At 37.8% G+C, this 16,118-nt stretch overlaps 1 protein-coding gene across 2 annotated transcripts in view; it reads left to right on the forward strand.

The window, feature by feature from the left end:
- The first annotated feature begins 1,157 nt into the window (after positions 1–1,157).
- LOC126828491 (tyramine beta-hydroxylase) overlaps positions 1,158–16,118 on the forward strand; it is a 33,236-nt gene continuing 18,275 nt past the window's right edge. For both annotated transcript variants that reach the window (XM_056101953.1, XM_056102072.1), the window contains exons 1-2: positions 1,158–1,240; positions 7,380–7,566. In XM_056101953.1, the coding sequence (XP_055957928.1) occupies positions 1,218–1,240; positions 7,380–7,566 (210 nt within the window). In that variant the 5' untranslated portion in view covers positions 1,158–1,217. The remainder of the gene's footprint in view (positions 1,241–7,379; positions 7,567–16,118) is intronic.

A 16,118-nucleotide genomic window follows, 5' to 3' on the forward strand; every position in this document is an offset into this window, starting at 1 on the left:
AAGTCAGATGAATAATCAATCCTTTTTAGCCAACATATTGACGATGGAATAGATGTGAGTGCAAATATCGACGAGGATCTATCCAAAGCCTGCAGAAAATTTGGACCAAAAGGCATTCTTTTCCAAGAATTCTGACAGTGAACCATAATTGAAGGTTTTCGGTATGTTCAGAGAAGGATTTGACCGACTGTTTTAAGTGGACTGTACCCAAAAACACTTTACAAAGGAACTCTTGGGCGATAAATACTTTCAAGTCTTGTAGTGTGTGGAGAAATAATCGCAATGTGGACGAAAAGAAAATTCTGAAAGATGTCTTAGACATGGATAACCGATCTAAATACATGTATGTCGATAAGTACGCCATCTATTTCGGTCCTGAATGTTAGAAACTGTACCATAACAAATTTTAATTGTCAAAAGAATACAAATTTATTTCTGTGGTTTTTTTTGTATTATTTCGATCATTTACGTCATCAGCGGTTGATATGAGCTGAATATATCGACCTGAGATGACGTCATTAGCGGTTAATATGAAATATCAACCTGTCATGACGTCATCAGCGGTTGATATGAACGAATATATCAACCTGTGATGACGTCATGACAGGTTGTTATGAGATATAACTGCTATGGACATCAAAGAAAAAACTACCGCCAGTTGTATATCAATATATATACACTGTTCTTTGAACGGCATTTAGTAAGTGAACACATTAAAATATATAGGTTAGAGCTGGGATCATTGACCTACTAATCATTGTATATACTCCACAACACTTATCCATTAATCAATTAGTCAATTTTTAGGTTAATTGGTATTATTGAATGTTCCCATTAGCCTTCATTAAATTAGATTACCTTTAGGTACACGTAATTAAGGGAGATCTCTGGTTTGTCAGCATTAACTAAGTATTGTTGTGTACATGTATATATTGTCCTGTCATATTTTCATTTTTTATCATAGCTTGATAATGACCAGAGAAGCCTAGTCGAAACGTCGCTCAGTAATTGTACTCCATACAATTGTGAGTCACGAATTGTGAATATACAGGTCACAAATTGTGACCTGTATATTCACAATTCGTGTCGCCGAGTTCAGTACATTGGTGTGATCATTGAAGAGATCATTGAGGCGAGGCGAGCTTTGCGTATTGTCACGTGACTGTGCAGGGTAGATAGTGATATCGCATAAGCGACACGGACAGGTTTTAGACGAAATGGTTACATACAATCTAAAATGGTGAGTCTATTTTTATGTCTTGTTTTCTGAAATATATTTAAAACAACATAGGTGGTTTTCTCTCATTATTGTTTTACAACCAATCCACATCATAGCATCACAAACCCAATTCTTGAATACGATTAAATTATATTCTTATTTGCTATTTCATTCGTTGCCGAGAACCCATTATATATACAACGATGACACTGTTAATTTACCTTTATAATTCACAGTAGTTTCTTTCTCATAGATCGTTAATGAATGGTTTTGTTATGTTCTTTGATCCCTGTTCATTAATGTAACTTTTTATTATTTTCTCTTACGGTCTACTTCTTAAATTAACTACATAATAAAGCATTTCGAAATGAAATGAAATAAGAGTTTTATGGCACGCCAGCATAGGCGTACGGGCTTGATGACAGCTAGGGGGGCAGAACGCGATATGCCCGAAAAAAAAATTTCGGGTTTACAGAGAGCGCCGGTCTTCCTTGAGAGGCGAAGAGAGCGGAGCTTACCTTGTTCCCCCCCCCCCCCCCTCAGGTGGCTGACTCGAATTCCAATCAATCGTTTACAGTCCACGAAGACAGGTCCTTTGGGAGAAAATTTTGAAAATTTAACTGCCACAAACGCGTTTTCCTGCTATTCCAGCCAATCAATCGTCGCTGGGTTCAGGGGTATACCCTCCCGGAGAAAATTTTGAAAATTTAACCACCGCTAATGCGTTTTCTGCTATTCTAGCACGTGTAAACTCCAAAAGTATCCACTGGTTTTGTAACCGAAATCCCACTCTGAATTCCAACCATCCAATCAGATTGTTACAGCTGCATTCACAAATAATAATCGATGCCCGAAAAATGTCGCACAAAGTAGAGTGACTCCAGGCAACATTTTTTAATCCATAGTCAACTCTGTACAAATTCGTGGCATTCAATTAAAAGATAAGTAAAATTAGTGTTATATTAGGGCTCGATAACAGTAAGGGAAGCAAAACTAGAAATGCCCGAAAAAAATTCGGGTTTACAGACAGCGGCGCCGGTTTTCTTCGAGAGGCGAAGAAGCGGAACTGACCTTGTATGGACCCCGCAAGAAAATGTTGGAATATTTGACAGCCGCAAACGCGTTTTCCTGCTATTCCAGCCCGTAAAATTAGTGTTTTATTAGATTTCGGGCACTTTATTTTGCCAAGTAGATGAAATAAATTTTTGTTTTCACGTTTCCCGTCTGCCCGAAAAGTCAGCTTGCCCGAAAGTTAGGGGGCTTGTTTAAGTGGAAATGAGTAATCTGTCTGTAAACATACAAATTGTTAAATATACATACTAATTTCGAATTTGTTTTTTACTTGCTACCCTCTTGAATAATACCATTTGTTTATATCCCGATACGTTCTCTTACGATGAACTAAAACGAAGTTCACACATGCTGTAATTTGAGGAATTTTTACTTGCCTGTTCTCTACGATGACCCTTGATGGAAGACACTGACAATTTGTTGGCCAAACAAATATTAGAGAAAATTAAACAGTCTATCTCTGAACCCTTTTCGAACGTTTGGAGAACGTGCTTAAAAAAACATTCTGACCGCAACCATATTAGAACCAATTACGAATGTTACCAAAACGTTTTGTGTTTCCTGGGTATAGTTTCCCTTGTTAATTATCATGTTTCTCACCGAGGGCACAGGACCGGAACTTTTAAGTACAATTTAAGCGTTGATTAATGTGTGTAAAAGAATGTTTCTTTACACATTCGGGCTGAAAGAATGGTCTGTTAGAAATTGGGTCCTTTGTGCGAAGGATAAATACGGTATGCACGAGAGTTACAGCTATCGAAAACAGTAGACACACCAACTGCCAACAAAAATAAGATCAGTATTGCAAGAGAATTTCTTAAATCATCACCCAAGCTGTCATCACATTATTCGCGCCCTGATTCATCCAAACATTACATAGAAACAACAACTGACACAAAGAGAAAGTTATATGAAGTGTTCCAAAGTTACTGTGACTCAAAAGATTACCCGAAGGTTTCTATCCAAGTGCTCAGCAAAGTGATGAATGAAGACAATGTCGCCATTACTAAACCCAAAAAGACGAATGCAATGTATGTTTTTCATATAAGTACAACACCATATCCGATGAAGAACACCAGCTTCACATACAGAAAAAAGAAGGGGCTAAAGAAGAAAAAAAAGAAAGACAATGAAAAAGCTTAGTTTAGAGATGGTGATATTGTGGTATTTACATGGATCTTCAAGTGGTTCTTCTATGACCAAGAATTTTTGCAAATGCCAATTGCTACAAAACAAAGGTCTTGTGCCAGAACTCCACTACCTATAATCTAGGAACTAGGGAAGTGTATTGCTATTTCTGGCATGAGGGCCAAGGTGAAGTTACTGGAAACAATTTCGCATCCTGTATTGTTGACCAGGTTCAGCATATCATTAGTCAAAATGTTGAAAAACCACCAAAAAGCATTATTCGTTATAGTGATGGCTGCTGCTATCAGACCCTGAATTTTGTATTGACCAACGCACTCCTTAACATGTCGGTGTCAACTGGTGTTACAATAATTCAAAAGTTTTTGGAGAAAGGTCATACCTGGATGGAGGTGGACTCCGTTCCTTTTGCCATCGAAAATAAGCCCCGAAATCGCGAAGTATGTTGGCCAGCCGAGTACGTAAATATATTTAGATCAGCCAGAAGGGAGCCGCAATATCAGATCAAATATGTCGATCATACATTCTTTAAAAATTATAGCCAATTGTCATATTTGAGCAGTATCAGACCTGGTAACTCAGTTGGAGATCATGTCGTTACTGATATTCGTGCTCTTAAATATTCTCCTGATCTGAAAGTAGAATTTAAGCTTTTGTTTTCAGAAGAGTGGCACCATAATCTAATTGTCGCCCCACTATACAGGTTTTTTTTAATTCTTTTTTTATTTTCATTTTTGCCTTCATGCGAATAATTTATTTTCTAGTCGTCCAAAATCGATCTTTTAACTTGACGATTGTTCTTTCATGACACCTTGACAGTCACCGCAAATACCTATTTTTCCTATTTAAATCACTCCAGGTCACATTGGAATATTTCCAACTCTCTCTATTTATTAAATCAATTCTGCCGACGGGGTCTCGTCCGCTATACCAGGATAAAATGGAGTTTCAAGAAAATCGTCGTATGGTTTTATAGATTTATTGGACACAGCTTTACTTTTACCAAACTTCCTAGTCTTTGTCGTCAGTGTGAACAGTCTATTTTGGATCTCTTTGTCACCAAACGTCACACAGTCGTCATGTAAAGCAGTTATGATAGATCGATGCACCGTAGCTGTCGGGAATTTATGAACAATACCTAGTAGTTTGGTTACAGTGTTCAGAGTACCTGTCCAATCCAATGCTGTGTAGCAAATCATCGGTGGACGCCATCTTGCGGTGCTCAATTTCAGATCTAGAAAAACATGTCCGACGATCAACGCTTAAGGCCACAAAATAACTAAACGAGATACATTGAATGTAGACGTCACAAATAGCTTTCCACGAACATGTATTGGTATATAGAGCCGAATAAAAAGTACACACATTACGTCCTTCGACTTTCGTGTTTATTTAACCTGAAACCGACAGTTTCAGTCAGATTTTTATGAAATTCGAACTCAACCTTCATTGATGTTTAATGGTGATATATGTAAACAGTTTTTAAAATTGAATACAAATTGTGACTTCTAGCGGGTCCACAAGCTAAAAATGTGATTTTTCGAAAACAATCAGTGGCCATAATCCAGGAGTTTACGTTTGGATATGCGCGACAGGAACCAAGGTCTTTGTGATTTAAACATAAATTAAAAGTTTCATCAAAATCGGATCAAAATTGTGGCCTGTAGAGGGTCCACAACTTTAATATACCATAATTTTTTTTACACTATTTGCGTATGAGGGGCGGCCATTTTGTCTGGCAGTTTTGGTCCGATTTTCACGAAATTCAAACTCAAATGTGATTAGGGTGTAACGATGATATATTAAAATGGTTTTATTTAAATCGGATATAAATTGTGACCTATAGACGCGATTTTTCGTACAATCAAGGGTCATAATTCAGGAAATTACGATCCGATATGTACGAAAATCCAAAAGGAACCAAGATCTTTGGATTGTAAAGATTAATTTTAAGTTTCATCCAAATCGGATTAAATCGTACAGGGTCCACAGCCTAAATATATATGTACCATATATTTACACTATTTGTGTACGAGGGGCGACCATTTCGTCCGGAAGTTTTGGTCCAATTTTTACAAAATTCGAACTCAACTGTCTCTAGGGTGTAACGGTGATATATTCAAACGTTTTTTTTTTAACTGGATACAAATTGTTCCCAGTAGAGGGACCACAAGCTTAAAACGCCATTTTTCATACAATCAGGAGCCATAATTCAAGAAGTTACGATCCGATTAAGCGAATATCGAAAGGAACCAAGATCTTTCGGTTATAAACATGTATTTCAAGTTTTATCAAAACCGGATTAAGCGAATAAAGATTAGAATCATCATATGACAGCTTGTGTGATACAATCTCCGATGTCCTTTAATTGACCATACCATTGTTTAATTTAACAAAGGCCCAGCGGCTGGCATATCTATAGTGGTCAAGTTACTTAGTCAGATAATACGTTGACCGCTAGCTACGTTTACTACAATGTGTTCATTTGTCACACATCAATTGTGTTGCCACACATCAATTGTTCTGTAACCTGTTATGTGATTATCGTAAGATAATCTTAAGTTCTTTTGTTCAGTATCATTAATGAATGTACCATTTCAGTATAAATTGAGTTAGGTTTTTGGATATAGGAGAGACGAGCTTTGATCCGATATGCTCAAATATCGAAAGGAACCATGAGATCTTTGGGTTATAAACATGCATTGTAAGTTTTTTGGGGATCACGGTGGCTAAGTGTGTAAGACGCTGGCTCGCTAGCCTGGAGGTCGGGTGTTCGATCCCTGCATTGGCCGAGAAAGTTCATCCCGATTTTCCGGCGTGGTTCCCCTTGTCAGTGATGCAGGACGGAGGGCCTGACAAGGACAGCTGTCTAGTCGTTCGGATGGTCCCGTATACACATTGGCGTGTACGTAAAAGATCCCTTGACAGTTGGAAATCGATATAAAAGTAGGCCATAGTGCCGCTGTCCGGGAAAAATTTCCCTCATAGCACACTGTATGGCATATGCCCGTCTTCATTAGCCCAGTTCGGAGCAGAAAAGTAGGTCGTTAAACCTCATTTCATTTCATTTCATTAGCATTGTAAGTTTCATCAAAATCAGATGAAAATTGTGACCTCTTAGAGTATCCACAAGCTAAAAACGTAATTTTTCGTACAATCAGGGGCCATGATCCATGAAGGTTTGATCCGATGCATGTCAATATCGAAAGCAACCGAATCTTTTGGTGATAAAGCTATATTTCAAGTTTCGTCAAAATCGGGTAAGAATTGTGACCTGTAGAGAGTCCACAAACAACTATTAAACCACAGCTATGATGTCATCCCTTGTTCTTTTAATCCATTATAATGAGGAATGGATTGATGTGTAAACAAACAGTCCATTATTAATGAAAACAATCCATTATTAATGGAAATAGTCCATTATTTTTAGACATTGTCCATTATTAGCGAAAAATACATTAATAATAAAGTGTAGTCATTATATATTAAGCAACTGAAAATAAATCAAAACAAACTGTCCATTTATTACTAATTTCCCTTTCAACATTTACAAAATTTTAAATAAATTGAAATTTCCGAAGAATGGATGTTACTTTCCCTGGAATCACTGGACACTTTTGAATTATTTTGTTTTGGACTTGATAGTTGACACAATTTTGGACACTTTTCAGCTACAAAAATGCTAACGCCCCTCAGTTGTTCTTTCTATTTACATAATGGACAGTCTTCGGCCATTATCCATTACATAAGTCTCTTATTATTATTATAAACGTATTGTTATAAGACTCCTATTATTATTATTATCATTATTATTAAGTATTCTTAGAGGGCTCTTTTTGTTGTACGGCTCTTATTCCTGCCTATCATTATCATTAGTAGTATTATAAACCACGTGTTTTTACAGGTTATTATTATTATTACTATAACATATTATGTATTTCAGTTTGTTGGCCATACTTTGTGTGACCTGTATACGGGGCTATGGGAATTACAGAGACAAAATACCAAATGGTAATAGAGTCCCACATCCTTGTAAATCTAACTCAATCTGGGATGGAGTTGGTCACCAAAAATCAGCTGGAAGTGGATATAGAAATCCGTTTGGTGACGATTTCGCATCTGCTGAACGAGTAAGTATATAACTGATTCTCTTTTCATAAAACAGTAAATCATCCCTACAGAGATACGAGGAAACGACTGGCGGGTCGATGAACATAATGCCGTGCGAAAAAATTCTGTACCGCGAGGTCCGACTAGGATTTTGCCGTCCGTAACCATACGTTTTATTATACGCCCACATTTTCATGTGGACGTATATTGTCGTCGCCACTGTCCGTCCGCCCGCCCTCAATTTGTTTGAGGACACTCTAGAGGTCACAATTTCTATTCGATTTTGACGAAATATATACTAAGCATCAAAGGAAACGTCAGGTTGGTATGTTAATCTAAATAGGCGCATTGCATAAAACTTGTCAAATGTTTTTATTGTATATTTGTGACCACATCTCCAACTTTACCTAAGCAATAAGGCTCCTTCCCAAACACAGAACTGAACCCAGGATATGTTCCCAAAAACGCTACCTGACTTCTGAGATGGTAATGTGTTCTCCATGATTTTCATGTAACTCATGGTGCACATGCTATTCACCGGGACCAGCCTTATAAAATGCAACCCCAAACCTGGTTGAATCATTCACCCTACAACGTCAGCAGCATGCCACGACTCACGACAGCTCAGAGGAACCAGGCGCTTGGGAAACTCGGCGCTGGCCACACTGCCCAAGCCGTTGCTAATCACTTCCAGGTCAGTGTTCGGACCATCTACAGGCCTCCGCAAAGCTTTCGGGCTACCAACGGATGATCGCCCCCGAACAGGTAAACCAAAGGTTACCACAAGGCGACAAGACCGCCATGTTTTGCGACAGCACGTGCAGAATCCCTTCACACAGGCATCTGAAACAGCATGTGGGAACACACGGAAGACCCATCAGTACCGATACAGTGCGCCGACATCTCACCAGAGAGAACATCCATTGCCGTAGACCTTACCGTGGACCAATCCTCAACAACAACACCAGAACTGCCGACACAGGCAATGGAGAACTGTTCTGTTCACAAATGAGAGTCGGTATTGCGTACCAACTGCAGATGGCAAGACCAGAATATGGCGTCAACGTGGCCAGCGTTATTCTGACCAATGTGTCATGGAACGAGACTCATGGGGAGGTCCAAGTATAATGGTTTGAGGTGGAATCGACCTGAACCAGAGAGTGAGTCTTGTTGTGTTTCAAAATCTTGGTCCAGGGAGAGGAGGCGACATCACAGCAGTGCGCTACATCGATCAAGCTCTCAGACCCGACGTCATACCACATTTCACGCGTCATCGAAACAGCGTTTTTCAGCATGACAACGCCCGTGCCCACACCGCCAGAGTTACTTGGGACTTTCTACAGCAGAACGGTGTCAACGTTATGCACTGGCCAACCCTTAGTCCGGACCTAAACCCGATTGAACATCTTTGGGATGAAATTCAGAGGAGACTTAATAACGTCGTACCTAGACCAAACACAGCCGATGGATTGCGCCAGGCTTTTCTGAGAGTGTGCTTCCAGGCGCCAATGGCATTCATCAATCGTCTGGTTCACTCCATGTACAGACGCTGCGCTGCTGTTATTGACACTCGCGGTGGACACACCAGATAATGATGTATAGACTGTGTACAGACTATAAACCTTCTCGTAATGTCTGAGAATTGTGATGAATTAATCACTAATGTGTCAACATACTGTTAACAAAAAATTGCTTTGATCCATTTAGTAAGTCGTTTTCTAGAATGATTTGATTAAAGTGTCTCTATGATTTTGAAATCGTACTGACAATTTATTTTTTGCTGTTTAGTGTTTATCTCCAAAGGATATCGGTTCCTGTCGATATTGGCATGTATCAGATCACAACTTCATGGATTATGGCCCCTGATTATACGAAAAAACAGGTTTTTAGCTTATGGACACTCTAGAGGTCACAATGTTTATCTGATTTAATAAAAACGTTCAAATATATCACCGTTACACCATAATAGTGTAAAAGTATGGTATATCAAAGTTGTGGATCCTCTAAAGGTCACAATTTTTATCCGATTTTGATGAAACTCCAACTTCCTGGATTATGCCCCCTGATTATACGAAAAAAACCGATTTTAGCTTGTGGACGCTCTATAGGTCACAATTTTTTATTCAATTTTAAAAATCTTTTAAAATATCTCTGTTATACCTTATCGATGGTTGAGTTAGAATTGCGTGAAAAATGGTCGGTCCTTGTACGCAAATAGTGTAAAAGTGTGTAATACCAAAGTTGTGGACCCTCTAGAAGTCACAATTGTTAATTGTCACCGATTTCAAAATTTTTTTAAAAATATGTTTATAACCAAAAGATCTCGGTTCATTCGGATATTCGCGCATATCTGACCGTAACTTCCTGAATTATGGCCCCTGAGTGTACAAAAAGCACATAATTTTTTTTAGCTCGTTCTCTGTCTATCTCTTGCAAAATGTGGGCGTATGTTGCATTACAACCGCTTGTATAAATATTACACAACTGTGACAAGCATCCACCGCAGCAAGGTATATCATGTAGAGCCGTGTCTGGCAAGTGCGGACGCTAACGTTAATGTTTTAATAAAGGGTACAAAATTAACCCTTTCCACAAAATTTCAAAATTAAAAAGGGTGGGGTATTTATAAAGTGTCATATCTTTTTTATTACTAACCATTTACTAACCAATCATGCATGATTTGTAGTGTATTAATTGACCGGTGAGATGTTATATTTCCTTTTTGGATACATGAAATCCTAGGGGTCATTAAAGATTATAGGGCAACACATCCGCTTGATGACCCTTAAAGCTGACCTTTTCGATATTCAATCGCCTAACATATTTTGCATGCAATAAAAAGGTGATGTATCCCACGACTGCTTATAAAACGGAAAATCAATTTAAAAATTAACATTAACCTGATGATAAGTATTAGGCCTAATTTCTATAATAAGATCCATATTTATAAAAGGGGGATAATCAAATGTAGGGGTAAATAACTCTTCTTAAACTACCTTAAAAGTCTTGTTTATTGCCTTTAGTATTTTATAACAAGAACGATTGAATACAAAATATTATATTTAAAGTTTTTATATACTTTTAAAATACGAATAGTATTGGCGGTTTATATTAATCAACAATTTTCAAATTTTCCATATATATGTCACATATGGCAAATTCCGCGAACAATAAGTTCCAAAATAATTAATTTCGAGTGATTAAGAGGAATGAAAAGGGTATTAATTCAAATGTTTGTTTGCGTGCCATTGCCATCTGCTTGTAGAAATATTGCCGGCCGAATGAAAAGTAATCTTTGTCTTTAAAATGAAGCCAAACTATCGGGGCACCTCAAAAATATAAAGCGAAGCAGGAGTAACATGGACAAAACAATTACAGATAATGTCTAGTGGGAGGAGGTGGGTTTTAATCGATGTACGCTGTTGTATATACGTGACGAACGCTTCTTGGAATGTGCGGGGTAAAGAAGATGGTAAAACGGGGGATTAACTCTATTTATGAGATTATATATCCCACAGTTCATCTAGTGTAATGACACTATTCAAATTTAATAGATGTATATATTATGCTATAGTATATTATATTATATGCAAGAAATAAGGAGTTTATCCCACACCCGTTTCTGTTTAATTTTCTCTAATATTTGTTTGGCCAACAAATTGTCAGTGTCTTCCATCAAGGGTCATCGTAGAGAACAGGCAAGTAAAAATTCCTCAAATTACAGCATGTGTGAACTTCATTTTAGTTCATCGTAAGAGAACGTATCGGGATATACACAAATGGTATTATTCAAGAGGGTAGCAAGTAAAAAACAAATTCGAAATTAGTATGTATATTTAACAATTTGTATGTTTACAGACAGATTACTCATTTCCACTTAAACAAGCCTTATGTATATTATTTAAAAAATAATTGGATTAAATTTTCACTCAGCCATATTTTAAGGGCATGTGTTTTGTTATTTGGTGGCTGATTCCGCCCATATATGTTCGAAATTAGGCTGTTGGCTCATCGCGTGTGTTTGACAGGCTTTCTATATATTGGAAATTAGTAGCCACGACTTACTCTTATATAGAATTCCAACTGCCAAGGGATCCTTTACGTGCACGCAGATGTGTACACGTGACTCGGTTTTTCGTCCCATCCGAGCTACTAGACATCCATTCGTGTCAGGCCATCCGACCTGCATCACTGACAAAGGGAAACCACGCCGGAAAATCCCGATGAACTTTCTCGGTCAACACCGGGATCGAACCTGCGACCTCCAGGATAGCGGGTCAGCGTCTTACTCACTTAGAGACCGTGGCTCCCCTGGAAGCATAGACAGGGGGCATCTGCTAAATTACTTATAAGAGCCAAACATATGGAAGACCAAACAGCTTTTTATTCAGTGTTCTTAGTCCTTATTTCTTAATTCATAGTACTTATTTCTTCATTTGTTGTCGTATTTCGACATTTGTATACTAAAGACCGCCATGTTGTGCGACAGCACGTGCAGAATCCCTTCACACAGGCATCTGAAACAGCATGTGGGAACACACGGAAGACCCATCAGTACCGATACAGTGCGCCGACATCTCACCAGAGAGAACATCCATTGCCGTAGACCTTACCGTGGACCAGTCCTCAACAACAACACCAGAACTGCCGACACAGGCAATGGAGAACTGTTCTGTTCACAAATGAGAGTCGGTATTGCGTACCAACTGCAGATGGCAAGACCAGAATATGGCGTCAACGTGGCCAGCGTTATTCTGACCAATGTGTCATGGAACGAGACTCATGGGGAGGTCCAAGTATAATGGTTTGAGGTGGAATCGACCTGAACCAGAGAGTGAGTCTTGTTGTGTTTCAAAATCTTGGTCCAGGGAGAGGAGGCGACATCACAGCAGTGCGCTACATCGATCAAGCTCTCAGACCCGACGTCATACCACATTTCACGCGTCATCGAAACAGCGTTTTTCAGCATGACAACGCCCGTGCCCACACCGCCAGAGTTACTTGGGACTTTCTACAGCAGAACGGTGTCAACGTTATGCACTGGCCAACCCTTAGTCCGGACCTAAACCCGATTGAACATCTTTGGGATGAAATTCAGAGGAGACTTAATAACGTCGTACCTAGACCAAACACAGCCGATGGATTGCGCCAGGCTTTTCTGAGAGTGTGCTTCCAGGCGCCAATGGCATTCATCAATCGTCTGGTTCACTCCATGTACAGACGCTGCGCTGCTGTTATTGACACTCGCGGTGGACACACCAGATACTGATGTATAGACTGTGTACAGACTATAAACCTTCTCGTAATGTCTTAGAATTGTGATGAATTAATCACTAATGTGTCAACATACTGTTCACAAAAAATTGCTTTGATCCATTTAGTAAGTCGTTTTCTAGAATGATTTGATTAAAGTGTCTCTATGATTTTGAAATCGTACTGACAATTTATTTTTTGCTGTTTAGTGTTTATCTCCAAAGGATATCGGTTCCTGTCGATATTGGCATGTATCAGATCACAACTTCATGGATTATGGCCCCTGATTATACGAAAAAACAGGTTTTTAGCTTATGGACACTCTAGAGGTCACAATGTTTATCTGATTTAATAAAAACGTTCAAATATATCACCGTTACACCATAATAGTGTAAAAGTATGGTATATCAAAGTTGTGGATCCTCTAAAGGTCACAATTTTTATCCGATTTTGATGAAACTCCAACTTCCTGGATTATGCCCCCTGATTATACGAAAAAAACCGATTTTAGCTTGTGGACGCTCTATAGGTCACAATTTTTTATTCAATTTTAAAAATCTTTTAAAATATCTCTGTTATACCTTATCGATGGTTGAGTTAGAATTGCGTGAAAAATGGTCGGTCCTTGTACGCAAATAGTGTAAAAGTGTGTAATACCAAAGTTGTGGACCCTCTAGAAGTCACAATTGTTAATTGTCACCGATTTCAAAATTTTTTTAAAAATATGTTTATAACCAAAAGATCTCGGTTCATTCGGATATTCGCGCATATCTGACCGTAACTTCCTGAATTATGGCCCCTGAGTGTACAAAAAGCACATAATTTTTTTTAGCTCGTTCTCTGTCTATCTCTTGCAAAATGTGGGCGTATGTTGCATTACAACCGCTTGTATAAATATTACACAACTGTGACAAGCATCCACCGCAGCAAGGTATATCATGTAGAGCCGTGTCTGGCAAGTGCGGACGCTAACGTTAATGTTTTAATAAAGGGTACAAAATTAACCCTTTCCACAAAATTTCAAAATTAAAAAGGGTGGGGTATTTATAAAGTGTCATATCTTTTTTATTACTAACCATTTACTAACCAATCATGCATGATTTGTAGTGTATTAATTGACCGGTGAGATGTTATATTTCCTTTTTGGATACATGAAATCCTAGGGGTCATTAAAGATTATAGGGCAACACATCCGCTTGATGACCCTTAAAGCTGACCTTTTCGATATTCAATCGCCTAACATATTTTGCATGCAATAAAAAGGTGATATATCCCACGACTGCTTATAAAACGGAAAATCAATTTAAAAATTAACATTAACCTGATGATAAGTATTAGGCCTAATTTCTATAATAAGATCCATATTTATAAAAGGGGGATAATCAAATGTAGGGGTAAATAACTCTTCTTAAACTACCTTAAAAGTCTTGTTTATTGCCTTTAGTATTTTATAACAAGAACGATTGAATACAAAATATTATATTTAAAGTTTTTATATACTTTTAAAATACGAATAGTATTGGCGGTTTATATTAATCAACAATTTTCAAATTTTCCATATATATGTCACATATGGCAAATTCCGCGAACAATAAGTTCCAAAATAATTAATTTCGAGTGATTAAGAGGAATGAAAAGGTTATTAATTCAAATGTTTGTTTGCGTGCCATTGCCACCTGCTTGTAGAAATATTGCCGGCCGAATGAAAAGTAATCTTTGTCTTTAAAATGAAGCCAAACTATCGGGGCACCTCAAAAATATAAAGCGAAGCAGGAGTAACATGGACAAAACAATTACAGATAATGTCTAGTGGGAGGAGGTGGGTTTTAATCGATGTACGCTGTTGTATATACGTGACGAACGCTTCTTGGAATGTGCGGGGTAAAGAAGATGGTAAAACGGGGGATTAACTCTATTTATGAGATTATATATCCCACAGTTCATCTAGTGTAATGACACTATTCAAATTTAATAGATGTATATATTATGCTATAGTATATTATATTATATGCAAGAAATAAGGAGTTTATCCCACACCCGTTTCTGTTTAATTTTCTCTAATATTTGTTTGGCCAACAAATTGTCAGTGTCTTCCATCAAGGGTCATCGTAGAGAACAGGCAAGTAAAAATTCCTCAAATTACAGCATGTGTGAACTTCGTTTTAGTTCATCGTAAGAGAACGTATCGGGATATAAACAAATGGTATTATTCAAGAGGGTAGCAAGTAAAAAACAAATTCGAAATTAGTATGTATATTTAACAATTTGTATGTTTACAGACAGATTACTCATTTCCACTTAAACAAGCCTTATGTATATTATTTAAAAAATAATTGGATTAAATTTTCACTCAGCCATATTTTAAGGGCATGTGTTTTGTTATTTGATGGCTGATTCCGCCCATATATGTTCGAAATTAGGCTGTTGGCTCATCGCGTGTGTTTGACAGGCTTTCTATATTTTGGAAATTAGTAGCCACGACCTACTCTTATATAGAATTCCAACTGCCAAGGGATCCTTTACGTGCACGCAGATGTGTACACGTGACTCGGTTTTTCGTCCCATCCGAGCTACTAGACATCCATTCGTGTCAGGCCATCCGACCTGCATCACTGACAAAGGGAAACCACGCCGGAAAATCCCGATGAACTTTCTCGGTCAACACCGGGATCGAACCTGCGACCTCCAGGATAGCGGGTCAGCGTCTTACTCACTTAGAGACCGTGGCTCCCCTGGAAGCATAGACAGGGGGCATCTGCTAAATTACTTATAAAAGCCAAACATATGGAAGACCAAACAGCTTTTTATTCAGTGTTCTTAGTCCTTATTTCTTAATTCATAGTACTTATTTCTTCATTTGTTGTCGTATTTCGACATTTGTATACTAAAATTAACATTTGTATCTTAAAATCAATATTTGTTTTACAAATCAGACATTTGTCATATCAGATTTGTAAAATGTATTTTGATTATATTTCAATATAAAGATAAAATTTATTTTAGAAAATAAAAATTAAGCCTACATTTACATTTCATCAGAGAAATACAACGAAAAACAAATCTGGAACAACACATTTCTAAATATAAATCTCCAAATACAAATCTTGCAAAACATTTCTCCAAAAACATTTCTTCAAAAACATATCTCGAAATCCATCGAACCGGAATATTATGACGACATGAGCGGAAATCAACCTTGTATACAACAATTCACCATACAATAAAGGAGAATCGAGCAAGCATATATACAATAATAGGGTGACCCATGTACTCACAGAAATACAGTCCACCGCTGGTAGTTCGAGACTACCACTGAAGC

The sequence above is a fragment of the Patella vulgata genome, chromosome 1, assembly GCF_932274485.2.
Source record: "Patella vulgata chromosome 1, xgPatVulg1.2, whole genome shotgun sequence".
NCBI lineage: Eukaryota > Metazoa > Mollusca > Gastropoda > Patellidae > Patella > Patella vulgata.